General features: G+C 37.8%; 1 protein-coding gene across 1 annotated transcript in view; it reads right to left on the bottom strand.

Moving 5' to 3' along the window:
• WDR48 (WD repeat domain 48) overlaps positions 1-27,926 on the bottom strand; it is a 31,379-nt gene that overhangs the window by 2,508 nt on the left and 945 nt on the right. Inside the window, exons 2-18 of the mRNA XM_065628027.1 lie at positions 18,124-18,264; positions 16,469-16,547; positions 16,112-16,194; positions 15,864-15,993; positions 12,416-12,504; positions 11,446-11,547; positions 10,860-11,084; positions 9,466-9,540; positions 9,021-9,123; positions 8,620-8,717; positions 6,574-6,681; positions 6,084-6,180; positions 5,465-5,560; positions 3,209-3,314; positions 1,686-1,773; positions 1,051-1,127; positions 88-280 (exon numbers count right to left, since the gene is read on the bottom strand). Coding sequence (XP_065484099.1) covers positions 88-280; positions 1,051-1,127; positions 1,686-1,773; positions 3,209-3,314; positions 5,465-5,560; positions 6,084-6,180; positions 6,574-6,681; positions 8,620-8,717; positions 9,021-9,123; positions 9,466-9,540; positions 10,860-11,084; positions 11,446-11,547; positions 12,416-12,504; positions 15,864-15,993; positions 16,112-16,194; positions 16,469-16,547; positions 18,124-18,264 — 1,890 coding nt within the window. The remainder of the gene's footprint in view (positions 1-87; positions 281-1,050; positions 1,128-1,685; positions 1,774-3,208; positions 3,315-5,464; positions 5,561-6,083; positions 6,181-6,573; positions 6,682-8,619; positions 8,718-9,020; positions 9,124-9,465; positions 9,541-10,859; positions 11,085-11,445; positions 11,548-12,415; positions 12,505-15,863; positions 15,994-16,111; positions 16,195-16,468; positions 16,548-18,123; positions 18,265-27,926) is intronic.

Consider the following 27,926-nt stretch of genomic DNA (forward strand, 5'->3'; position numbering starts at 1 on the left):
ATTTCAAGCTCAGTATTCAGAAATTCACAGCTGACTCATTGCTAGACATTGCTTTTGTTCACAGGCCAATACGCTCGACTAACTCACCTGGTCCTGGCACAGCAGTTCAATCTTCTCCTCCGCTAGCACAGCGATGTCCTCCTCTTTTTCTTGTTCTCCTGCTTTTTCATTATTGGAAGAGCTGGTTGTCTGAGACTCATTATCCAAGTTTATGATTTTCTCATACACGTGTTCCATCACTTTTCTCACCTGAAGCATATCACTTGCTGACAGTCGGTCCCTATATAATTTAAGTGAAGTTTGGAAGGAAAAAAACTTGAGAAACTGTATTTCTTATTTTCCAAGTACCTTATTCTGTAGAAAATTATGCAAGTACACAGATAAGATCTTTCTATAATAAATTTAATAGTAAATTATCAGAATCATCCAGAATATCATGATCATAATAGCTATTTGTCCAAAGATCCACAGAGCTGAAGGGACACAAAAAAGCTCTAAGATATCCAAAAGACCAAATTAAAATCAAGTCTTAGACAACAAGTATTGTACACAACCCTTATTTTTTCAACAGAACAGGGATCAGTAGGACAGAGGATATGGAATAATAAGAGGTAAACCAGAATATGGTGTTTGCCCCACTAACAGAAGGACATTCTAAAGTAATAAGCAGCAGCAGTTTTTCCATAAAGTACAGAAAAAGTCTATGAAGTTGCTCCTTCACAAATTGTGTCTGATGTACAGAATTCAACAAGACTTAAAGAGGCATTAGGCACTTGTGGAAAATACCATTTATACGTAACAATTCGGGGTGTTTTGTCTATGACACTGACTTTGTATCTGAGGAGCTGCACTGATTTCTAACCTATACAGCTCCCAGTTACAGCTAATGTGACGGGCAGACTATCTTGCATTCCCTACTGTCAGGTTTTGTACCTTTTCCTTTTAAAAAGCTATTATTCATCGCAGTTAGAAATAGGAAACATAATATAAATATCATTAGTTAATAACAACAGCAACAACAATAATATAATGCAAACACGCATTACTTACTTCTTTAGAGTTTTTGCCCCTGATGATGAATGAGGTTGGAGGTAGAAGGGAATCTTATTGAATTTGGGCATATTTTTCTAGAAGGAAACAAATTTGGAAAGTTTTAATTTAGGATGGACTGTTATCAGCTCCTATTTCCACCAGCTGGTACGTGAAATATATTCAGCTCCTAATTATCAAAACCCACGAGAGATTCTTAATCAACATAACCAGCACAGCCAACCTCCAAATTACTCACACTCCTAAGATGCTTCAGTTTAGATGATGCACATTATATCTAGCTTTTAAATATAAATTATCATTTATTTCAAAGGAAATTGGGTAGTATCAAAAGACTGCAGCAATATGAAGAGTATCTTCTGTTCCTGAGCTCCACACTTTAAAAGGATATCAGTTATGCACAGTGCTTTCAATTCTTTTTCTAAGACTTTCTGTCAAAAGAAAGTGAGTAAAAATAACTGGACACACCAAAAGATAATGAATCTCAAAGGGTCTCGAATACAGACCTTGAGATCACTTGTTTTAAATACAGACTAAAAATTTAAAATGTCATTTCAGATTCCATACAGGTAAAAAACTTGCAGTTCGCCTTAAAAAAAAAAAAAAAAGGCAAAGTCTATATATGTGACACTTACATCCACAGTGATGTCAATCACCCATTGTGGCACAGTTTCATTTAGAAGCATAGATTCCGTTTCACCACCTGAATCCCGACATAATAACCTAAGACACGCAGAAATAACCTTTGTGAATGGACGCAATTACTGTAATGTGCATTAAAAAGCTTTCAAGAGACAATCTGCCCTTTTAATGGACAGAGAGCTTGGACCTAGTTAGCTGCCCCTTCACATCAAACTTATCGGGGAAGTGATCACGTATTTTCTATAAAGACCAGAAAAAGTAGTTGCAGGAAGAAGACAGATCCCCAAAGCACAAACAGGGAGGTGTCTCAGGAGACCACAGCCTCTGGGGTACACAGAAATTTAAAAACATCCTTTGCTCATGGATTGCGAATATCAAAGCAAAAAACTGTCAGGAGAAAGGGAACAGCACCTGGTATAAAGTAATTATTTTCTGCTTAGAAAAAATGAGCTTTGCATGTAAAGTGTCTGCTAAGCTCTCACCAAATGGAAAGAACTAAACCAGTTTCAAGAAACGTGCACATGCAATGGTGGAACAAAGCCATATCTAATTTATACATTCCAATCAAGTATTTTGTCAGAGATTCCTGCAACACACCCTTGAGGTCCAATAAGTATGGCTTGTTCTCTCCAATGGTATCTGTCAGTGTTGTTTGAGAACAAGCTGCATAAGATCCACCAGTACAGTATGGATGCAAATATTAAGCCACAGCTACAGTGTAAATACATTGATACTGCAGGGAAAAAAAAAAAAATCATTTTTCAAAGCTGAAAAAGGTTACTCTGTTTTACTGACCAATCCATGGAGTGGAAGTTACCTACTTTTGGGCCTATTCAGCCTGGGAAACAAAAATAACAAGTCAAATATCTCCCACTCCTCAAATTTAAAATCCACTAGGTCAGTAAATGTTAAAATGCTTCACGGTATTTGAAAGCTTGGAATTTGTTTTGCAGCACTATTAAACTATCTCTGATGTATCATGTTATCACAGACTTTTCAACATAGAATGAAAAGAAATAGAAATCGGTATATACACATTACAACCTGTGCTCCCACCTGCCAGAGCTGAGGACCTTCTAATGGGTCACCAATTCTGATTTTGGGAGCATAAAGCAGCTCTCTAATGAGGAGGATCTCCTGTCCAAGTCATTAATGCTCAAAGACCAGCACAACAAACCCCTAACTGAAGTTCTACAAGAATCTGAAGCAGCACAATTTCATTCTAAAACTTAGTTAATTGGCTTGCAGGAAGAGGGGACTCAAAAAGATCTAAAAAAAATGACATACAACTAAGAACAAATACAACTTACCACTGTAAAACTCCACACCTCGTTGATGTTTAAACTCAGATGGACAATGCAAAATTATCATTAACAGATGCTTATTTTGCCTGTCAAGGGTGTGTCTTGGATACACAGTACAAAACGGACGCAAGTATTACATTTTGATAACATTTCTTCTTGCACAAAGGAAGTGATTGTTTAGCCACTGAATTTACACTCGTGAGTTTTTATACCTGAACAAAGTGCGTCCTCCAGCCTCACCAAAAATAACTGGTGTATGTGGTGGCACTTGGAAGTATCCGTTTCCTTTCTGGACTCTGTTCTCCTGCTCGCCATTCACTGTTGGAAAAAAATATATACAAGGGTAAGAATGCTCTAGGCCTTAAAACTGGGTATACATAGACCAAAAAGTGTCTTTTCCACCTACAGCTGGTGTATTTCATAAATTAACAGATTCATAAGCTTCATAAAAAACAAGAAAATCCCAATTTCCGACACACAACAAGTATATTAAAAAGAACACTAGAGGGTAATGAGATCAATACAGGTTTCTGGAAGGTCTATTTCAAAAATCTTTAAGAAAAGGGCAACAAAGCTCATAAGCCAAAACCTGATGACTATTTTTCTCTAGTTCCTGAGCAGAATTCTGAAGATTTGTCAAACTGCACGACACTAATATTAGAAACCAGCTAAAGAGATTCCACTGAGATGAAACCATTTTTCCCCCAACTCTGCAGGGTGTTGGCTTTGCTCTTCTACCTGGATTTGTCAGATGTCAAAATAGTTTACCAGTAAAGCTCAGACTCGCATTTCCTTGAAGCTACTGCATTCTAAATACAATTTATTTTTAGCTAGTTCTAGCAGTGTGGCCTTCAAACACTGAAGAACCTGATTCCACATCAGATACTTAGGATATGATTAAAGAAAAATCAACACTATTTCTGCACCTCTTGAAGAGCATAGCTTCTAGTCATCATTCAGATGTCTTGAAACACTATGTAAGAGTATTTAGATGCCTTCCTTTCACTTGAGAAAGATCATCTTGATTACACCACAGCATCTAATTACTGTATTTCAACATGATGTTGAATTCGAGCACCATAAGAAAATTAAATGGCATAGTCTCATGAGATGAGTAATTCCTTAGATTTCTGACCAGCAGCACATGCAGTGAAAGAAAGGTCAAAAATTGTACCAAGCAAAGAAACCAAAAAAGAAAACCTGTTCTCTAACAGAAGGGATGAATATGATACTGAAGTTAGAGCAAGTGAAAAATCCTTCAGTTTGAAAGATTTCTTCGTAGGTTAATAATTGAGAGAAACAATACTGCACAAACATGTATATTTAAGTTCTTGTGTCTTTACACTAATTTCAGTGTCCAACAGGTACACTTTATCTTCTTAAGTCACCGTTCAGTATCAGTTTGTTACTTTTGAAAGGGAAAATGAAGACTGATTCTGTAGAGAATGTTCTAAAGATTCCACTAATCCACAACTATTCACAGAAATAAGTGACGCAGCATCAGCGTTCCAACAATACAAAAGCCTGACTTATACTTCCCGTATATTGTCTGGCTCTCAAGCTGTAGATTGCTGATACACAAAAGTACAAAAATCAGCAAATTTCCCCAGAAAAGCCGGCCAAGTGCTTTAACACTCCATGGAGACCATTTTTGAAACAAGGAAGCAGCTAACTCTTGGCACAATCTTTGTCACAAAATAGCAAGATACTGCTGAACTTACAGTTTCCTTAACTGTGTTATCTATAGAAAGTAATTTCTTAATCGCCAAAGATAAGACTTTTCAGTCAAACCTGACCTGGGTTGAATTAATTTCAGAATAATCCACAAACTTGGGACTTAGAGTCTCTTTTATCCTGCCAAATACAGCCACTATCTTACATTTTAAATAGCTGTGCTTTTTATCTCATGCCTGATTAGTCTTAGCATTATTACCTTAAAACACCACTCTTTTAGGTGGCTTTGTATAGACCTACCCTAGGTATTACTCTAATATTTGTTGAATATATTTTTTCCAATAAATCTTTATTTTATATTGTTCATAATACCTAGAAGAAAAGTGGAATTATGTCAAGAGAATACTGGCTAATGTTGAGTAACTGAACTATTGCTCTTTGCTGTCATTATCAAGGTTGTTTCTTTTCCAAGTCAAACCTTAGTTTTGCCAGTAACTGGTTTTCACCACAGCATCATGTTTCTCTAACTTCAGAATCATCTATTCACCTACTTTTTTTTTTTTTTTTTTTTTTTTTTTTTTACAGACTAGAGTTCTTCAGATTTTCGCTGGCATTTTCAGAAGAAGACAGCAAATTTTGGTGAAAAGCAAATTTAAAAGCATTAAAAATCATTAGTCTGTAATGCATACAGAGACAGTTTTAAGACAGCAAGTCAAGTTGTATCTGTTAAAGAAACAAGTATAAACAGAATGTACGAATAAATCCTAAAAAAAGGAAAATATTAAAACACTAACCGTGATTGATTTCGTTTTCTTCTTCATCCATTGGATTGATATGTGTTCTAGGCCAATACTCCAGAAGCGCTTGCAGCAGAAGCCCTCCAAGGTTTACTGTCAAGACATTGCGAGGTAGAACTTCAGTTAGGCAAAAACCATTGGCATCATAATATTCCAACATCTGACCCACAGCTGAAAACTTTCCCAAAAGTTTGAGTAGTTCTGTTCCCAAAACAAACTATTTACAGGCACAGAGATGTGCCTATCACAATCTCAGAACGATACATTACAATACTCTTTGTCGAAAAAGCTGATTATAGAATCACTACTGTGTAATAACTCACATGCTATAACATCCTCTAGATTCGGTAATAATTCCAAGTTTAGGAATATTACTTTTCCCCTTTTGTTTCTTGAAGGTTTAACACCAAGTTAAATAGAAAACCTAAATGTGACTGAAACGTTTCAGAAAAAAAAGCAAACATTCTCACTGGAGAATTCTCTGCAGAATTCAGTCTCAAAATAAGCCCTAAAATCCAACCAGCTGCTGAGATTTGTGGCACTGGAATACTCTGCAACACAAATCCTACTTTTTTTTTTTTGTCTCAATAAAACACTAATATTAGTCAAAACTTACATTTTGGATCAGAACCATCTGGACTGCTAAATCCAGCATCCTTTGCTGAAACCCAGGCTGCAAAGCAGTCGCTTTCATCCAAAGTAATTGTCAACATCTGTTGGAAAAAGGCCACCAGAAAGAGAAATGCAATAGTTGTTTGGTATTTAAAAAGTCTATAAATTTATTTTGCTCCTACTTAGCTGTGAATATAAAGAATTTCTAAATGCAGGATAGCACACTTTGTTTACCAAACTGTATTAAGTCGTAATTGGTACTGGAGGATTTAAATTGATCATACTATGAGGAAAAAGAATTATAAAATCTGTTATTCAGGTTATTAAGAACTGAGGTGAAATTTGCTGTTTTGCTTCAAATTACATCCAACCCATCAGATGAATGATGATCATTCTTCAAAACCTATGACACACTAAAACCTTTGTGAAAAAGCAGTATATGAAAATATATGAAATATGACATTAAAACAACATATCTAGGAGTTGTATCTCACCCCAGTTTTCAAGTCTACTGAGAACCAGTTTGGCACATACACCATTTTAAATCTCTTCTTAATTTCTTCTTCAAAATCTACTTTCCCCAGGTCTTCAACTTTACATGCCTGTACACCAAAAGAAATACATAAGTTTTAAAATTCTGAGTATTGAGTCAGATCAACACTTCAGATCTTTTACTTGATCTTTCATATACACTTGGAATGATTACAACTTCTGACTCCTCCTTGAGTACTGTAGTCCAGAAACACTCGAGTTCAAGGTTCAAATTTTTCTAAAAGAATTGAACTATAGTTTATGTGGTAAGTAATTCTTATTTTTTATTTATTTCTGAGGTAGTGGCATCAAGACAGTGGAGAGGTATGGAAGTATTGCTTCACATGAATAAAAAACATGTTCCCTATCACTGAGTAGATGGCTGTCTTCTAGCACCCTCTGCCATTCCTCTCCCCATCAGTATCAATAATATTTCAGTATAATTCGCCATCAAACAGCAATATTTGTTGCAAATCTAGCAACAAATTCAGCTCAACTACTGCAATGGGAACAGCAGAGAGTGAATTTGTGTGCTGATCCTTTTCCCCTGTTTTAGTTTGGTTTATTTTATTCTTTTAAGGTTCCTTAAGTAAGTCTGCTAACATCCAAATTCTTGTAATTCACTTGCAGAGACATCCTGAGTCCTGAAATGTGATTTAAGCAAACTCGAAGGACTGTAACCTTGCAAGACTTATTGCCTCAAAATCCAGGAAAAATTACAGGAAGCAAAGATTGAAGGGTGTAATTACCGGTAAGAAAACTTCCCTCTTTTCTTTGGTGTCCTCAATAAAAAGTCTCTGCTTTAGAGTGCAGTGATCCTACATGTAAGATGACACTGACCTGGCGAGTAACTCCATCTCTGAAGCGAATATTTATTTAAACATATCTAAGAGATGCTTCTGAAACCCTTACTAACAAAAGAGAGAGAACTGAATGAAAGTACAAATTAACATTAGCATTTGGCTTTGGTCCTGAGCTCTAATGCTGTACTTAAACATACACCAACTGTAAACCAACAGAAAGAAGAGTTATTCACTTTTCCATAAAACTCATCTAGATAATTTTTAGTACAAATCTACATTCTCCAACTAAATTCCCTTCTTTCTCACTCCAGTCAGCAACTCAGTAAGTTAGGTGAGCATGCTTCATTAATGAATCTTGGCTGGAATACTACATAGATCAGGATGAAAAAAAAATATTTAGAATTTCAAACAGAATTTTACAAGAGAGGAAACTGCTGACCATCTCACTGAGCTGGGATTCCAGTCCTTTCTCTCTGCATTTTTTTTTTCCCCTCTCCTCTGATGAATCATTGGATAAAGCAAGATACAGAAATGCCACGCCAAGCCTCTCAAGTAACAGGAGACAGGAGCCATGCCTCCTTCTGCTACCTTTCTTTCCAGTCATCGAATCATTTTGGTTGGAAAAACCTTTAAGATCATTGAGTCCAACCATTAACCCAACACTGCCAAGTCCACCTCTAAACCATGTCCCTAAGAACCTCATCTACGTCCTAACAAACAAGGGAAGTGGTGAGTTTACGCTTCCATACTACACTAGTGAGCACACTTGCTTGGGATCTGGGTTTGTAGCAAGACCTGAAGCCCAGGTTTCCCTTTTGCAGGCTAAATTTTCTTACGTTATTCCACACTATGTGGGGCAGGCATGCCCACAGGCCTCTACGAGCCCTCTTTGAAACAAAACCCAATCAAAATAAACATTATTTTCAGGACAGAATTCAAGGGTCTGAACTTGAGGTGAATGGATATGTCAACGCTTCACCAAGTTCAGGTGAATGAAGATGTCAGTGTCACGTCAGACAAAGATGCAGAAGAGTTCAGAAATGCCTGTTCCCCTTTCAAAAAGCAAACTCTGCGTTATGTCTAGGGACAGAAAGATGACTTACTTTCTACCACAGGAATCTCACACGCTACAAATAATATATAAAAAAAGGTACAAAATAATTAATCACCCAACAGTAGATGTTTAATCTGAAATTCCATACTCACCTTCAAGACATCCCAGTACGCCACATTATTATTTGTGTCTTTGGTTAATATGTGTCTCTTGTCGTTAAGAATGTGGCACTGAATAATACTAGCACCCCCTAGCAAATAAACAAGAATTGAGGTCACTACAGTGATTTTTTTTTTCTAATATTACATTAAATTTGACTGTATAACATGACATGCATGATTGTTCTTTGGTTTTGCTATTTTATATAAGACTTGGATATCTCCAAGGTTTAAACACTATTTCAACTGTAACTAACACTAGATAGACGATAAACACAATGTTTCACTTGACATCATAGTATCAAGTACCTAAAGACTTAAGCCAGTCTTAAAGATCTACCATTTCTGCTCACGACAACAGATTTAATAATGTACTCTAGAAGACAGCTGCTTACCTTTTATAACTTGGTCGGGCTGTGTACACAGGGGTGGTATGGGATTGGTACAATCATTATCATAATCTCCAGATGCTCTAAAATTATGAATTCCCTTCAAAGTCTAAGGAAAGGAACAAAATAATGACACATTCATAACAATCTATGAACTTTCCTTCTCTCTGTAACAACTGCTGGTTCATGCTGCTATTTTTATGCTAACCGTCCAGTGCCAAGTAACATCATTTATTTCTAAAAGCAGCATAAATAGATAGCAAAGTAAGTCATAGCTCAATGTCTTTTCATCAATTTCAATATTAGTATTTTATGATTTTTTTAAAGCAAGCTTACAGATCATAGCAAGTCCCACTCAAATTGCAAACAACAGTCCAACAGTTCCCAAACCAAGACTGCAAAGCCCATGACTACTTACTTGAATTCACGGAGTCTAAAACATATCACTTACCCATTTATTCACAGAGGATTTAGTTGTTGCAACCCAAAGTGCTGGAGGAGGATCAGCTGATCTATCAAGTTCCATCTAAATAATGAAACCACAAATACTTTCAGGCACACTTAATTTTCCTTTGTTCAATTAATATTTGCTCTGTGCAGACCTGCTCCCGTACTTGGATGTATCTCAGAAACAGCACTACTTTCAGCTTACTAAAGAAATCTAGAGTTTAAATGAAAAATAACTAAGCTGCCATTTTTGAAACTCCAGATAAACTGTTTCAAATATTCAACAAATAAATTCTGGACATGGACAACAGTAGATGCAACATGTCTAAACATTCAGTATTTAAAGTTGCTTCTCGTCTAACAGACAGTTTGATAAGTACAATATTTCCTGAATTACTTTGCATTCAAATACTTCACATGGTCAAGAAGAAAGTGTAAGAAGTTTTGTGCTAACTAAAAAGCAGAACTTCATATGTTCACTCTGCTGTTATATTTCTTGGACAAGAATGAACCACTGTAGCTAGCTTAGAAGTCTTCTAACTTGAATTTCTCAATTTCTGACTTCTGCATTAACATATCCAGAATTTTATCTGAATATACTGAGCCAGAGTTCACTCATAAGGAAAGCGAGATTGCTCATATACTGGTATCTGTTTCAATTGCACACTCCTTATACATCTGTATGTTCCAAGGTCGTGTCATCTAGAGTTACAGATGGCAAAATAAATCCAAAAACCAGTCTTTTCAAAAGACTCAAAACTTGTGTGTGCATGCAGTTTTCTCTAGCTAAGAAAAGACCATGTTTATGTGTTCAAAAAAAAAAACCACAATAAATTTTACTCCTAGTTCCCATGAGTATGCAACATATTCCAACGCAGTCCTCTGCATATATATTGCTGCTAAGAAATATTATTTTTGTCTAAAGCCTTGCCAATGCCAGCTGAGTTTCTTAAAACCATTCTAGAGTCTGGCAAAAACAACTTTTCACATTTGAAGCATATTCGATTTCAGTAATATCTGAAATTGTATATTTTAGGTAGCTGCCAGGCACTTACCTTCTTCAGACAATTAAATTTCAGATGTAATTTAAGAGAGAAAGCCAATATACTGAAGGTGTGGTGTAGCAAATAGTTGTTACCCAATATGCTTTTTAATCAACTTATTTCTCAACAACACACAATACACTTTTATACTGTGAGGCTGACTGAGCACCAGCACAGGTTGCCCAAGGAGGTTGTGGAGTCTCCAGCCTTGGAGATATTCAAAAGTCATCTGGAAATGGTCCTGGGCAACCGGCTCCAGGTGACCCTGCTCGAGCAGAGAGTTGGACCAGATGACCTCCAGAGGTCCCTTCCAACCTCAGCCACCCTGTGATCCTCTGATTTAAAAATCAATTACCTTAAGAACTGGTGCTTTTTCTTCACAGATAAGCACACGGATATCAGGGTTTCGTAAATCTGTACAATAAATCTTCCTGTCTCTTCCTCCCGAATACACATGAGTGAAGGCTTCATTGACCTGCAGAGCCCAAACGCCTTCATCGTGGACTCGATACGTGGCTATGCATCTCTGCTGTCCAAGGGACCACAGGCGGATAGTCCCATCAGAGCTGCCTGAAAGACACTGAGCAACAACCATCATACTTTAATCAAGCAGGTATTTAAGTTTTTTACAATAATTTCTTTCATAAAGAGTTTTCATTCTTATGGTTCTATTTTTCCATTAGGATGGTGCTGAATGAAGACTGGCAGGTTAACAACTTTAGTCACGATTTCTAGGTATTTTATGTAAACCACCCCCTCCGTACATCAATGCACATGTAATAAAACAGAGCTTTCACCCACCAGCCTCCCTCCCTTCACCACTAAATATCTGTAAAATACTTAAGCTACCTTCTGTAATCTATGACACAAAATAATAATACTGAAAAAGACTAACGACATTTCTGCTGTCAAACACCTTTGTCTCAAGTTAAAGCCCATACCTGGGTGCCATCTCTGTTCAACAGCAAAGCTTTTACGTTGTCCGTGTGCCCTTTGAGTTTCATTAGTTTTGCACAAGTTCTTGGATCCCACACCCTTAGAACCTACATAAACAGACATTGGATAACTGGCATCAACATTGCTCTTCCCACCAAAGCGTTTTCTCTACAAAAAATTAAGCTTTTCTGAATAAACTGACCCTTGTTCCAAACACACAGACATCCACTACCAGAAACATACTTCATTAAAACAAGATAGACATAACTAGATGTTATGCACCTTTAATAACCATATGTGATTTTCTTCACTTGATTTTAATTTAATATGTTCAGTCTTTTTCTGTCTTCTTAAAAATTAAAGAATGGAAGCGACTGGAAACAGAATAGTGTGATGTGGGTAAAAAAAAAAAAAATTCTGAGAACCTCTCACATGCTTCGCTGGTGAATCATATCTTCATTTTTATATCGACTTGGAAATAAAATTCTCTCAAGGTTAGAATAGGTAAAAAAACAACTCACAGGGGACCTCCAGGGTGTTTCACTCTCCTTTATAACAAAGCATGGGCTGCCTCTTGCGAACATTTGAATTCATTAGTTCACTTGATTTCCCACCTCCTGCAGGGGTCTTGCAAATTGCTGGCACCACTTTTTACTTACCTGTGGAACCTGCTTCAGTTTTTATAATCATCTCAGTAACGTGCCCCCAAAATCAAAGACTTGTGGTGAAATTTAATGATCTCTGATAGAAGGAGGGTTACACAAGATGATTTGACAGTCTCTTCTGTGGATTAAAGCTATATGGATATATACAGAGGCAGGTATTTGTATCCTACACTTAGACTCCCACTTAAAAAAAGAGTGTCTACTCTCACTATTAAAACAACAAAAACTGCTACAGACATGACACTGAACACGAATAAAATTGTCTCTTTATACTAAAATTTGAACTGAGCCTTACCAGATTTTTGCTTACCTTTTCAGTGGATCCTGAAACAATAACTGTTCCCATTTGATTCATCGCAAGGCTGTAGATAGAGTCTTTGTTCCCACTCAGGGAAGAAGCTATTTCAAAATAAAATTTACATTTCCAATGTTAATGCTGTCATTTGAAAAACACACTTATTCACTCCAAAATAGTATTTTAGGGTATTTTAATACCCTTTGATTCATGAAAACAGTGCCAATTTTAAAAACAAGACTATATAGACAACATACTGCTAGGAAAACCCCCTCCCAATCTTAATCTACTGCTGCATAAAGACAAAGTAACCCTCAGACTTATGGTCATTACAACCCTGGTGCACTTTTGGCACCACAATTCAGTGCCAGGACCATCAAGGTACTTATTCTTCCCAACTACTTTACTAGAAAATGATGCTTATGTGATCTTATAATACAGAGCATTCGGATTTAAGTGCAAAGATTTTTTTTCCAAGTCCAATAGCAGTAAAATTCTACATTATATATTAAAGGCTGTTCTCTTAGTTCAGCAGAAATGCATTACTGAAGTTACACTGCAGTGTTGAAATGCGTTCCTTGAGCACACAGGCTGCCTTTACATTTGGGAAAACCATATGGCAACTCCTTTGCATCACAACTGTCAAGAGTCGAAGAATTCTGTATCTTCGAGCCTAAACTACTTTTGAGGAGATTAAAGTACCAATCCTTCAAGTGGGAAAAGCACAGACACAGCAAATAAAAATCATCTGTTCAGACAGCACCATGAGTATTTCATCAAGCCTCAAAACCATACGGTCAGTATGCCAAAAACATTGATAACAGCAACAGACTGACTTACCAGAAAAAATGTGAAACTTTATATAATAATTTATGTATATTATGGAAATAAAGTTTCTAACACGCTATTTGTGACCCAACATCACAAACATTTTGTCACAGTGGAAGAATTATGCAGCTTTACTTCAGGGTCCTCTTAACCATTAGCTATGGCTAACCAAATGCAAACTTTCAAATGAAATCTGTTATTTGTAGCCAAAATAAAATCATACTCTTCCACTGTAACCAGAGAATACTTGAAGGCAAAAAGCAGAACTGAAAACTCTTGACGGTTAGCACTGTTCAACAACCATAATAATGTGTGAAAGGATAATGTACAGTGTTATCACAAGCTGGACATCAGGAATGGAAGAGAGAATCTTAAGGGCACAGAAGGAAAATTTATGCCGGAACAAAAGCAAAGCTCAATTCCACTCTCTTCTAGAAGGGACTACCTCTCAAAAGCAAAATCTTTCCACTTAATTTAAATTATGACTATGCTAACTGAGAGACTCCTTAAAAACAGGCTTCCATTTAATGCTGGCTTGTGTACATTGCTTCCCTGTAATCAGATAGGAAATTAATGCATAAGAACCATCTTCACTGGCACTCTGAAAAAAAAAAAAAAAAAATCAATATCGTTTGAAAAGACTGAGGAAAACCAGCTTCTTTAAGGACATATACTGTGTTCTGCTCTTCCCAACAGAAACATGTTTAGTTGGGAGCACTAGAAAAAAAGAAAAACAACTTCCCTGCTCCCCCTTCCTCCCCCTCATGAAGGGTTCCTGTTCTAACGTTAGAAATGCTAATTTATTTCTGTCATCTTAGAGGTGATGTCTCCACTTCTTTGATCCTGGGCTCAAAACAAGCGTCAGCTCCTCAGTACTCCCTGTCTTCCAAGTGTGATTCACTTGAATCATTTAGGTTCTGTACCACTGCTGCTGTGTACAAGAATTTTTTTTTTATTTGACACAAAACCAAATTTTCCTGTGAGCCAGCAAATAAATTCTTCCTTCAAAAACTCTCTCTTCAACCAGAAGATAGCATAACGTATCGGCAAATTTTGTTTTCAGTTATCAGCAAATTTTGGTGATAATTCTACTTTAAGTGAAAGAAAATTTCTGGGAAATATAAAGTAAATCTACTTAGTTATGTGCAGTCATGTGCCATCCCAATACTACTCTGCAGTCCAACAGAGCTCATTAAAAGTCATCTCTCTTCTGTAGGCTACACAGACATGCCAGCATAGGGCTCTACTTGAATGAAAAAGTCCTGTAGACACAATAAACACAAAACAGTTCTGCCCACTAGATGCACCTTTAGGTTTAGAAGCTACCGAATCCATAAAATTAACACACCTTTCAGAATTAGTCAAATTCATAAAAACCACACCAAAACAACTATATGCCTGCTTCTTATTTACAGAATCACACATTCCTGAATTTTTTTTGAAGTCTGTTGTGCCAATTCCAAATTTTAGTTTTGTGGATTTTTCTGGAGTCATTCCTAACCTACAAATGAGGAACCAAGTCATCTTCTTTAGAAAATTTGTGTGTGGCAGTGTAGCAAGATGTTCTTTCCCAAAGCGTGTGTATGAGACTCCGCTACTGTTTTAAAAAAGAATCAAACACTAAGTATAAAATAAAAGAGATCAGATGCTTTGAACAGTATTTTACCAACCTATCTACAAGCAGCAAAAAATGCTGTGGTCAAACCAGACCTCTTTCTGAAAAAAATACATTGTAAAATAGCCAAGACAAACCAGGATGCTGATGACACAGATTTACATTAATTACCCAAGCAATTAAATGTAACTGAACTTGAAGTCTGGTGTCACACTTCCCTGAAGAGAAGCTTAACCAGCTCTACCTTGACTGCTCTAAGAAGGCAGTGCTGGAATTGTGCTATGGGGAAAGATCTCATGATTTATTGTCATGTCTTTATTAGGATAGATAAGCAGGACAGATCACTTCTTGAAAGATGATGATGACATTAAGGATTAACCCTGACAAGAGGAATCTACGGACAGCTTCTCCTTGTGTTCTAATATCTAACTACTATGTTATCCTTACATGTAATCGATGCTTAGTATTATTTCACACTTCTTAAATCTAAATTTATCTAGTAACTTTATTCTTCTGACAGATAGATTTGGTAAATGTACCAAGTTCTGCTTTAGGAGCTGTGCTGCATTTTTGGTAGCATCCATATAAACAAACAAACAAACAAACAAACCCCCACAAAACAAACAAACACATCAAACCCCAACCAAATTATAATACACAGAAAATGCACTGACAAATAACCTAAGGGAAAATTTCTATAACATGTTAATTGAGGAGCAAAAAGCATCTCAAGCTAAAGCTCTATCAACTTTCAGAGAATACCAGCACATTAACATTTCAAAACAAAATATTCAAAGAGACTTGTCCTCTATTCTAAATGCTGTGACTGTTGGCTGCTCTGGATTTTCAGCTATTATATAATGCAACAAATGGACTGAGGACGTACTAAAACCACCTTAAAATTTCTTGCACATTTTTTACATACACACAAACTGGTACCTATATAGTGTTAAGTTGATCTCGAAAATTATGCTACTCAATAAAATGCATTGCATTTGCCTCCCCTCCCTAGGTACCTACTTGTTACGGTGTTATTTGAGGCAGTCAGTGCTGTTAGAGTATTTACATCCCAGAGGAATATCTGTCTGTCCAGCCCAGCAGATGCTACCAGTTCTTTATCTTTTGCATACGCTAAGGCTTTCACATAATCCTATAATAGAGTAAATATAATAACATGAATCAACAACACTATCCTTTTGAGGTCTACCTCTTAATATTTAAAAGATTGTCAGTGGTAACATACGGGATTTACAGATAAAGTTTTTCACCTTATGCGTCCTTAGTGTTGACATGCAAAATCCCTTATGTGCATTCCACACTTTAACAGTAGTATCTGAAGAAGCAGATATCACTAAATTGAAAAGGAATAGAGAGCAAATTTTAATGGCTTATATATTACTATAGATCATATTTGTACTACTCTTGAATTTTTTTTTAATAATCATATCTAAATGCATTAAAATTTTCAGTAAAACACCTGCTACGTTATTTACCAAATTTACAATACCCATCACAGAAACTCATTTTATATGGTAAGAAAATATGGGAAATAATTAAAGCAGTAGATAATATACTTTTATACACAATTTCTGAATAATGTACTTTTCAAACACTTCAGTACTTACATGTTTTACCATTGCAGCAGAGTACAATATCATTTACCCAATCCGTGTGATGTTCCATAGATGCTATATAAGGGTCTTGCTGCAAATTAAGAAAAAGCTTTATAAGATCTCTTCACAAATGCAAAAGATTGTGACTGCTGTGACATTTTCTTCGGTCTTCAAATGGACCAGAACTTGCCTAATGCAGAGTTAGTTGAAGTCACTATTCCAGAAATTTTTTGTGAAAGGATTATACAGCTATGTAAGATACCACAAATTACTTTTCAGTGGAATACCTATACATTTAAAATTCTCGCTTTCATTTAATGTATAATTTCACCTTAAAGTGTTTGGTTTCGTATCACAGAAAAACTCGTAACTAAAACAAGAGGGATCGCCAAAGCTAATGTTATTTCTGCATTTATAGGATTGGACTTGTTCTGCTGTGAAGAGGAACAGAACAATCAAAACACAATACAAGGATCTCTCAGGAACTCTCCACGTCATGAACTTCACAAAATTTTATATTCTGCACGTTTCATATGGAAGCCCTGGTTTCCAATAATCTGCTCAAGTTCCTAACACTGGCCTTCTGTTTAGTGGGACCTACACACCAGTATACGCTGTGGCCACCCAGCTGGAAAGCAGCTGGACAGAAAAGGACCTGGGGTTCCTGGTGGACACCAAGATGAACATGAGCCAGCAATGAGCCCTTGCTGCAAAGAAGGTGAATGGTGTCCTGGGCTGCATTAGGTAGAGCACGGCCAGCAGGTCAAGGGAGGTGATCCTTCTCCTCTACTCAGCGCTGGTGGGGCCACACCTGGAGTACTGGGTCCAGTTTTAGGCTCCCCAGTACAACAGAGACATGGACATAATGGAGAGAGTCCAGAAAATTAAAATTATGAAGGGACTGGAGCACCTCTACCATGAGGAAAGGCTGAGAGAGCCGGGACTGTTGGAGAAGAAAAGGGTTTGGGGGGATCTCATCAGTGTATATTATATAAATACCTGAAGAGAGGGTGTGAAAGAGCCAGGGTCTTTTCAGTGCTGGCCAGTGACAGGACCAGAGGCCATGGGCACAAAGTGAAACACAAGAGGTTCCCTCTGAACATCAGGAAACACTATTTCACTGTGAGGGTGACTGAGCACCAGCACAGGTTGCCCAGGGAGGTTGCGGAGTCTCCATCCTTGAAGATATTCAAAAGCCATCTGGAAGTGGTCCTGGGCAACCAGCTCCAGGTGACCCTGCTTGAGCAGAGGGTGGGACCAGATGATCTCCAGAGGTCCCTTCCAACCTCAACCATCCTGTGATTCTGTGACTACTCATTTAGTTCTCTCCCCTCAACAGTTAACAATCCATCAAAATATATGCTCATAACAGAAAATACACAGTCCTAGTGACTGTATTTATGTCTCTCTCATCACTGCAAATCACATCATTCTATATTTCACATTTTTCTCTCAGCTGTGACTTGTTCTTCGGACGGATACGCCCACATGTAGGTTTGTAAAATCCCACATATTTTGTTACAATATGAACAGCATAAAAAATATTTTCCTATCATAATAACGGCAGCTGTTAAAAACAGTATCAGATGTATACCTGTAGGAAGCTTACTAGCATGACAACTTGGAAAAAAAGTCAGTTTAGATGGAGGAATCCTCTCTTGACTTACCTTGTGCTGATTGACACTCCATATCCTTATAATAGAGTCTCGGCCTGCGGTGAAGAGTCTATTTAATGCTGGATCCAGCTGAAGTGCATTTACCCCATTTCGGTTATACTTCTCCACTTCATCTCTAATCACATAGGAGACCTAAAATACATTTACACAAATCCAAGTATGGTATTAAGATATTGACTTGGCCATAAAATGCCAACATCTAATTTCACATTTGTGAAGTTCTCAGGTAGAAAATATTAAGAGCTTTACAAGCATTAAATAAGTCTGTTAGTTTAGGAGCTACCAGCACCACCTCAGTCATTTTCCTTCCTCAAAAAAAGGGAAGAATCCTAGATAAGATAGCAGCAGTGCTAGAACACTCAAAGGGTTATTTAATCATCAAAATTCAAGCTTAGACCCAGAGAATCCTTAGTTTAATTCCCTGCTTTGCACAGATATTCTGGGTGATCCCAGACAACACAGAGTTTGTGTCTCAGTTCTTAGTTTCTGTAGCTGGGATGACAGTATTTCCCAGACTCACAAGGGAGAGGACACATTCACTAAGGATTACAAACCATTGAAAGACTGCAAAGGAAAATTCCAGATATCTGTTTCACCTGTCACTATTATTTTGAAACTTTTTTTTTAACTACCTACTCTCTAATATAACAAGAAGCATAAATATTTGTTGCTCTTTCAGACAGATAAATTATTCATTTCATTTCTTTCCTTCTGTATTTCACCATACTGTGTGTATAGGTTACTTCATTGTTTTATTCAGAAACACTAAAAGGACATTTAAGGAGACATACTGCAAAGGCTACAGCACTCTCCATTATTACTGCTCAGTAAATGGAATTATAAGGCACTGCAGTTTTTTCAGAGCTACCCCATTCACACTGTGCTGCATCTCTCCTGACCACTGGGTTTACTCAGAGTTAATGCATCACTACGAGAAAAACCCTCACAAGCAGAGAAAAGAAGGTGAAGCTGCCAGCTATGATCCTTCCCAGATTCTGTAAAATATAATAAGAACAACAGCGTAAAACTTCAGGCTTGGTATAATCCAGTCTGCCCACAGCAGGAATCATTTGGATACATAAGTACCAGTGTTTTGAAAACACTTTCAAGGAGTAGTCTTTGGCTAGAGATCTGAAAGCAATTTTTCACTTTAATAAGTGCATTATAGCAGCATAAAGAAAATGTTTTCCAGATCAGATTTCAGTTACACAGAATAAAACCAACAAATGAAACAAAATGTTCAGTGGTCCTTATTATTCAATAAATACTTTACAGCGTCTCAGATTCTATACCACAAGAACTGACTGGTCCATTTGGTGAACATGGGCAACACCTCAACTGAATTATCCTGTCCCAGTGCAGCACAGTAAGAGAACCGAGGCTTCTAGAAAGCACAAAAAGACTTCTGTTCTCCGCTTTAGAAATTGCTGCAACAGCTCTATAGACCAACACATCAACGTGAAGAGCCTCCTGAATCCTTTTGCCTTAACATTCTCCATTATCATTCCACAAGTCCATTTACTACAACTTTGACATTATGTCCCATTCCTCTTAAAGCTCTTCTTGCTCACAGTCCTTGTAGTCACAGCTCCAATTTCAGATTTTGTCCTAATTTCCAACATCTCTCACCAGTTGCAGACTCATCCATAAGATTTTTGCTATCCATGCTCAAGTCTCCACCTACATGCAGCTTCAGAGATGCTCCTGAGAGAAGACACCATCAACCACACATCACAGTGTTACGATAAAATACTTCAAATATTTGAAGATTCTTTTTTTGTGATGCAGAGAGCAAGACACATGTGCAACTCCTCACCTGGGTTTGATCATATCATGCCTACATTGCTACAAGACCCTTACAAACCACTTGATTAAAAGAATGTTACAAACAAAGTCAGGGTCTAATGTGATACAAAACACAAGGCAAAGGGATGGCCATCAAATCCACATTGCTTTCAAACTCTTTGAATAAAGCCAATGAAAATATTCAGCTAAAATTATTAAGTGTGAGCAGATAAGACACAGCCTAAAGGAACTGAAAACCTAAAGGTCAGTAGATTGAATTTGATGTTAGTTGCTCAGGAGATATATCTCTTGCTGAAATATAGTGTCAGATTCAAGATGAGCACGGGCCCTTCAGCTCCTGCGTCTCCAAAACTGCCAGCAGGAGATTTTTTTGACAAATCCTCAGTTTTCTAATCTCTCTTCTGTCAGTTACCCCCCCACATTCGCTGTGTCTTCAGGTACAATACAAAGCTCTTTATTCCACTCATAAATAAGCCTGTCAAACTATGTTAGTCACGCGTGCATTTTAAGGAGCTTTTTGCTCATCATAATGTTACTTTTTTAATTTACAGGAGTTCAAGTAAAGAACAGCCATAAATAACTATTTTAAAAATAAAAAAAAGGCAAACGGCAGCTTACTCGAGTAAGTCAGGTAAATGTAATAGTTACATTTATACAGTCCTAAAATTACATTTGGCCCTCTGAAGGCAACCGCGAGGCTGATGTGGCCCCCGGTGAAAATGAGCTTGACATCCCTGTATATGATTGATACTTTTCCAGGACTGTGGAAATTGAGAGTCATACCCCTATGTTGATCTTGAATTAAAGAATTAAATTAAATTAAAAATAAAGAAGTAAAGTTGTTCCATGGTTTCTTAAAATGAAATGGATAAAATATTTTCTCGCTAAAATAAAGAACTAAATGTTGCTCTTAACGCAGAAACTAGCAGTGAAAAAAGCTCATGGAGATTAGATGTAGTAAAATCATTTTCACTTCTTTCTATAACGGAATTTGCATTACTATTAAATTTCCATCTAGAATGATCCTGAAACAGTGGTTGTCAGCTCAACCGGGCGCTGTTTTTCCACGACCAGGGAAGACCGACAACCATATCCCACCATCACTAGTACTGAAATATTCAAATGAAGGTCAAATTTAATGAGCCCTTTATTCCTCTTCATAACTTCCACATGTGAGTTTAGTCAAACATCTCTTGGCAAGTATTGTTTATATTTTAAGAGAAGTGAGACAAAAAGCAGAATTATATTGTTTCAGGATTGATGAGCCTGTGGTAGATCTAAGAGCGAATGTTAGGTCTCAGTACCAGTTCAGCATTAAATACAGCATCCTCCTTCTTTTTTCCTTTCAGAAACTTGACAAAGTAACTCTGCTGTAACAACTGAATTTTAAAAAAGATTAAAATATTATTTCTTACTGTTCCATTATTTGGGAAAAACATGATAGCTTTGATGGGAAAAAAAAACCATGGCAAAACAACAAAAAAGCTTGACACTTAGAAAATTATTCAGTAGTGACTGCTACTGTTCATGGAATTCCATCAGTTACTCTTGTCTCTCCCCAGACTTACAGTTCTACAAAGTTTTCTTTTCCATACACGGAAGGAATAGTAAACCTTTCCTGATAAACGGTCTTAAAAATTTAAGATATAAGAGTAAGAAGGAAAATAAATCCCTATTGTATAAAGAATAGGCAATGACCATTTTCTATATGTCATGGGAAGAAACTGTGACAGTCATTTTTCAATGATAAAGGTGATTCTATTACAAATTAAGCATCTGCTCCTTAAAATTATTTTTTTTAATTATTTCTAATACTAAAAGCACAAGGGGAGAAAAGTAAGATGAAAGAAGATGATTTTGTGGTCAGCAAGTTCACTGGACACCACACCAACATTTCAAGTGAATGCTGCTATTTGAGCAGTCAGGTAAGGACAAGACAAACCACTTTTCAAGAACAGAATGCGGATGGAAAATTACGACTATGGCACAAAAACAGATGCTCCAACTCTCACGGGAGCCCTCATGACATCCTAGTAACTGTCAGTTGCTTATATTGGAAATACTTAATAAATTTATTTTTTCATTCAAACCAAAAAAATGTTAAATGGCCCACTCTTGCAAACCAGCCATTGGGGCTGAAATAATCGTTTTACGTATTAAAAAAAACTAGAACAAGACATGCAGATTATGTGGCTGAACTAAAAATAACCTCACAAGATATTTGCTTAACACCACATGGTACCTTTCAGAAAGAGGTGTAACATCAGAAGCGTCCAAGCTTGTATTCAAATACTTTAATTATATATCAACACAGAGGGACAAATTAAGGGTTCCACAAAATGTGTTGAAAGGGTGTTGAAATGCCTCTCAACACGAGGAACTTCAAATGGGTCAATAAAAGCAACAGCAACTTGATTTAAAAGACTTGACACTTATGTAAGACCGGTGGACAGCAGGAAAAGTCCACTAAACCCAAAAGTTCCCTAAGATGAACAGAGGAAGATTGCTGATAATCCACATGTGGTTCTCCATGATATTATTATTTTTAGGAAAAAGGGTCAGAAAGTTTGTTTGTTTGTTTTTACATTTGACTGTCACTAAGTATAGAAACATAAGGACTATTAGTAAATCTAGTAAGTATACAAACAAACATAAAACTATAAAGTATATATTCAAGTATGTGTGTACACACACACCTAAATGATGTAAAAGCAACAGGCTTTTGGCTGAGAAGAAACTGCTGTGATAAAATCCAGCTCTGACCCACAGCATACACATCTTTATCATCCCAAAAAAGGTCTGGAGAGGACTATGAAGGTCACTAGGAAGTTACGACTCGAAGCACTTCAAACCCAGAGCACATTTCTACTTCATGCATCACGTCGATTCACAAAGTCAGCTGCAAACCATGAAGAAAATAATGACTATGATATCGATGATAATAGTTTTATTGCCATGATTGTCTGGGAGGGGCAAGATTTGTGGGATATGAAATATTTTAATCATGACCAAGGCATTTTACATTTATACTGCTGTAGCTTTGATAAACTCCCATAAAAAATGAGAGTCTTTCACTGGAGCAGTGCACAAACATCACAAGGTGATGGACCCTCATTATAAAGAATTTATGGCATTCAGTTCCTTAAATGGATCAGGATTAATCATTTTAATGACTAAGAGCTCCAGAGCTAAAGCTACTGTCACCAGACACATTTCAGCACACAAAGCCAAGAAAATTTCTTACAGGATTGATGACGGATGAGTGTATCAGCTGATCTGAAATCTCGTTACCCTTGTTACACTGCACATCTTATAACAGATTTTGTCTTAATAGATGGGTAGAATCTGCTTTTACAAATACCCCCACGCCATCATGGTGTAGGAAACAGTGAACAGCCGAGTTCTGATGGCACTCGGTCCTTGTTTGTAAGAAGAGAAAAATTTCAAAGACACAAATGCTGTTGTGAGCAGTTAAAAAACTGATACTTCTCAAAATCACTAGAAGGATTCCATGAGATCTGACGCGAATTCAATCAAAAAATGAGAGAAGCAGCAGTCAACCACCAAGAAAAAAATCTACTGCCTTAGTATTGTGGCAAGGCAGATATATCCCTTAAAAGAATGTCTTAAACTAGGAACATATTGGTATTTGAATTTTTACCAAGCGCTCTGGGCCCTAGAATAAAAATGATAGAGAGTGTTAAGAAGTTAATTTTATATTTTTACAATGGAATCAACTTACTGGCTATTCATTTAAGTATTACATACGAAATGAACATAATTTATAATTTATAGATTTACTATATGTAAAATATGTAAATAATACAGATCTAAAATTTAATAAGTTACAGCATACAAAATCTACTGCACTTCTAATAGATGCTGGTATTAACAAAATCAGTAGCTGAAATAGTTTCTAAATTTAAAGGTTTTTTAATTTCACTACTTCATACTCACTGTCAAAACGCAGTATTAGTGCATTGATATGACAACGTTGGTGCAAAAAGATCTTCTCATCCTGTAAAAGAGGACTTCAAATTCATTCAATAATTTCATAATAAAGATTCTGATCCAGATCACCTATGGCAAAAATTCCCACATTCTGTCAATAGGTTTTGAGCGCAGGGGCAAATTTATTCTGGCCAGGCAGCAAGTTTGGGGAGCAGTTACAATGCAGCCCCTCAAGGGCAGCTGCTTCAGGCCACCTGCTGAAAAGTGGCTTCATCTTGACTTAATTCACAGTAATACACGTGAAAGCTCCAGCACGTGGCCAACAGGTTCTGATCACACAGCCGTGCCTTACACACCTCCGTGTCCCCATCCCCTTCCCAAACCTGATGACCAGTGTCATTCAATATATTCATCAATGACTTGGATGAGGGAAGAGAGAGAACTGTCACCAAGTTTGCTGATGACACCAAGCTGGGAGGAGTGGCTGACACGCCAGAGGGCTGTGCTGCCATCCAGAGACCTGGACAGGCTAGAGAGTTGGGCAGGGAAAAATTTAATGAAATGTAACAAGGGCAAGTGTAGAGTCTTGCATCTGGGCAGGAACAACCCCAGGTTCCAGTATAAGTTGGGGAACGACCTGTTGGAGAGCAGTGTAGGGGAAAGGGACCTGAAGGCCCTGGGGGCAGCAGGATGACCATGAGGCAGCACTGGGCCCTTGTGGCCAGGAAGGCCAATGGGACCTGGGATGGATTAGAAGGGGGGTGGTTAGTAGGTCGAGAGAGGTTCGCCTGCCCCTCTACTCAGCCCTGGTGAGGCCGCATCTGGAATATTGTGTCCAGTTCTGGGCTCCTCAGTTCCAGAAGGACAGGGAACTGCTCGAGAGAGTCCAGCACAGGGTAACGAAGATGATGAAGGGAGTGGAGCATCTCCCATGTGAGGAAAGGCTGAGGGAGCTGGGGCTCTTTAGTTTGGAAAAGAGGAGACTGAGGGCTGACCTCATTAATGTTTATAAATATGTAAAGGGTGAGTGTCAGGAGGATGGAGCCAGGCTCTTCTCAGGGACAACCAATGGTAGGACAAGGGGCAATGGGTGCAAACTGGAATACAGGAGGTTCCATTTAAATTTGAGAAAAAACTTCTTCACAGTGAGGGTGATGGACACTGGAACAAGCTGCCCAGGGAGGTTGTGGAGTCTCCTTCTCTGGAGACATTCAAAACCTGCCTGGACGCCTTCCTGTGTAACCTCATCTGGGTGTTCTTGCTCCACGGGGGGATTGGACTGGATGAGCTTTTGAGGTCCCTTCCAATCCCTGACATTCTGTGATTCTGTGAATTCACTGCTGCAGCCTTCAGACATGGAGAGCTAAGCCTAAGAAACACCGATAAGCTTTCCTTAAGCTTTCTGGCATGCCTCTTAAATCCAGTGGTTGTTAGGCTGGGTTCTGCGCTACCATAATTCATCTATAGGGCCTTCAGAGCAAAACTGCCACACATACAGCCAAGTCAGTCTGGAAAGTGCTTGTAGTTTTCTATATGGGTGGCTGTGCACGCATAAATACATTTTCTCCCTGCAGAGGAAATAATAAAAGATGCCCCTCAACTCTCTGCTTTCCCCTCTCCACCAAAATTCAGCAATGGAAGTATTTAAAAAAAAAAAAAAATTACGGGGGTGTGAAGGTACTGAAGTTCAACGGAAAACATCCTAATTCTGGGGATTTTTTCTTTAAAGGAAGTCTTAACAACGGAAAAGGTCTAAAAATATGATCCTAGTAATGATTTAATAATTACATTATTAATTTTAAAAGAAGAAACACAGGAAGTTTTTTGATCATGTCTCATAAACTGACACATGAAAAAGATTACAACAAGAGGCATCCCTTTCATACACATGGTAAAATACATCAACATGCTTAAAACTGCAGGCTGAACCACATAAAAGCTTGAAATAAAACAAAAAATGTTTGCATTCATTTAAATATCCCGCTGCTGGACATCTCAAATGGCCGACATATTTAAATCAGTTAACTTCTTACCTTTTTTTTTTACCTTTATGCACAGAATTTATTTTGAGGCCTAAAATAGCTATTCTGATTAAATCCTTTTAAACATACAATTACATGCAGAAGCACCCTTAACTGACTATTTTGGATGGTTCTGCTTACCAGTAAAACAGGTGCATCTAAGATAATAATAGTACCCATTTCCATAAACTTCAACCAGATCTTCTGTCATGTAAGGAATCAAGTTCCTCCATGCCCAAGAGGTATTTTTTTAAAAAGCTTCCTCCCTTAGCCTCACAGGTTTGGGAAAAATTTCTCCCCCTCTCACTCTCTCAAAAACCTGATGTAGCAGCACCCTAAATGCTCAGCCACTGGGAAGTAAAATAAATCATTAGTGGTTTTAACTTTCCATCAGTGGCTGGATTCAACAACCACTTAGAATTGCATTACATGAACAAAATCCCGTCTAACCGAGTAGATGAAATAATAAGAGTGCAAGAAAGTACGTAGCTTCTGCCCAAAGCTTTATATGCACTTATAATCTAACCAAAGTTATTCTCTGCAGATCTAGACTTACATTGTACTGGCTGAGACACAGATCAGTGCATCAGTACATGAAGTAAAAAAAAAAAATCACTTAACACAATGAAAGAGTAAAAGAAGACACCACAAAGCAGCACAAAACCACCTCTAAATACAAGCTTTTGAGTTAAGCAATGTTTGGAAAAGGAATGAAGTAGTTAAAAAGGAAACAATGTTTTCTTTGATGCATGCTGCTGTCATGGAAATAATACTCCATAAAGAAATAGGACTACATCAAAGAAATATCTAGTTATCATAAAATCCCCCTCCTTACGAGAGCAACCTGAAAAAACCTGTTTATGGCACAGGCAACAAAGTCAAAGAGATATTATATTTTAGATGCTTGGTATTTTAAAGAATATCAGAGGGGTTTTTTGGAAGGGCAAAGGAATTCTTTACACAGTATTGATCGAGTGCTTACCTTAACCATGAAAACCACTAAAGGTTATAAAGAAGTGCACATTTCCTCTGTGTGATAAAACACAAAAGAAGTGTTCAAAACCCAAACCCATCTCTGCTTGGAAGAATCCTAACGCTATTTCAGGCTTAATCAACATTTCTTCTGAGCACAGCGGACAGATACAGCTGAAACTTGCACTTGCCACCAGAGGTGGGCAGCTTTGCACATTGATAAAGCATTGAATCTTTCTCATAGTGAAAGCTGCAAAAATGTTTTAACTGCTGGTAGTATCATGAACAAGAACAAAGAAGCTGAGGACCATAATCAAATAATTTTCATTACTTTCACAGTTAAAGACTTTTGACTTTTTACACACATTCCAGTCACTCCCATCTCCACCAAGGCTACAACATTGTACTCATAGCTACGTATGAGCCCACACCACAAGGTCTGATCATCTTCTCAGGGGAGCTGAGAAAGTTCACACCCACCCAAGCACCCAGGTCACATTCTGTGCTGATTGGAGTGGTGGAATCACCATCCCTAGATGTGTTTAAAAGGTATGGAGATAACATTCTCAGAGACATGGTTTAGTGCTAGACTTAGGTCATGGTTGGCCTTGATGATCTTAAGGGTCTCTTCCAACCCAAATGATTCCATGATTCCAGGATGGGCGGGGTGGTTCAGCTCTGCCTCCTCCTGGCTAGGGAGCCCCAGCAGCATCTGTTCCCCCTCAGCTGTCCCGGACAGCCCCTTGCCCCCTCCACAGATGTCAGTGGGGGTGGCCAGGCGCCACTGGGGTGTCTCCCCTTCACCGCAGTGTCGTTGGGGAAGGGAAGGGGAGATCTCGACAGGCTGGAGAGTTGAGCAGGGGAAAATTTAATGAAATGTAACAAGGGCAAGTGTAGAGTCTTGCATCTGGGTAGGAATAACCTCAGGTTCCAGTATAAGTTGGGGAACGACCTGTTGGAGAGCAGTGTAGGGGAAAGAGACCTCGGGTCCTGGCGACAGCAGGATGACCATGAGGCAGCACTGGGCCCTTGTGGCCAGGAAGG

The sequence above is a fragment of the Caloenas nicobarica genome, chromosome 2, assembly GCF_036013445.1.
Source record: "Caloenas nicobarica isolate bCalNic1 chromosome 2, bCalNic1.hap1, whole genome shotgun sequence".
NCBI classification, from domain to species: Eukaryota; Metazoa; Chordata; class Aves; order Columbiformes; family Columbidae; genus Caloenas; species Caloenas nicobarica.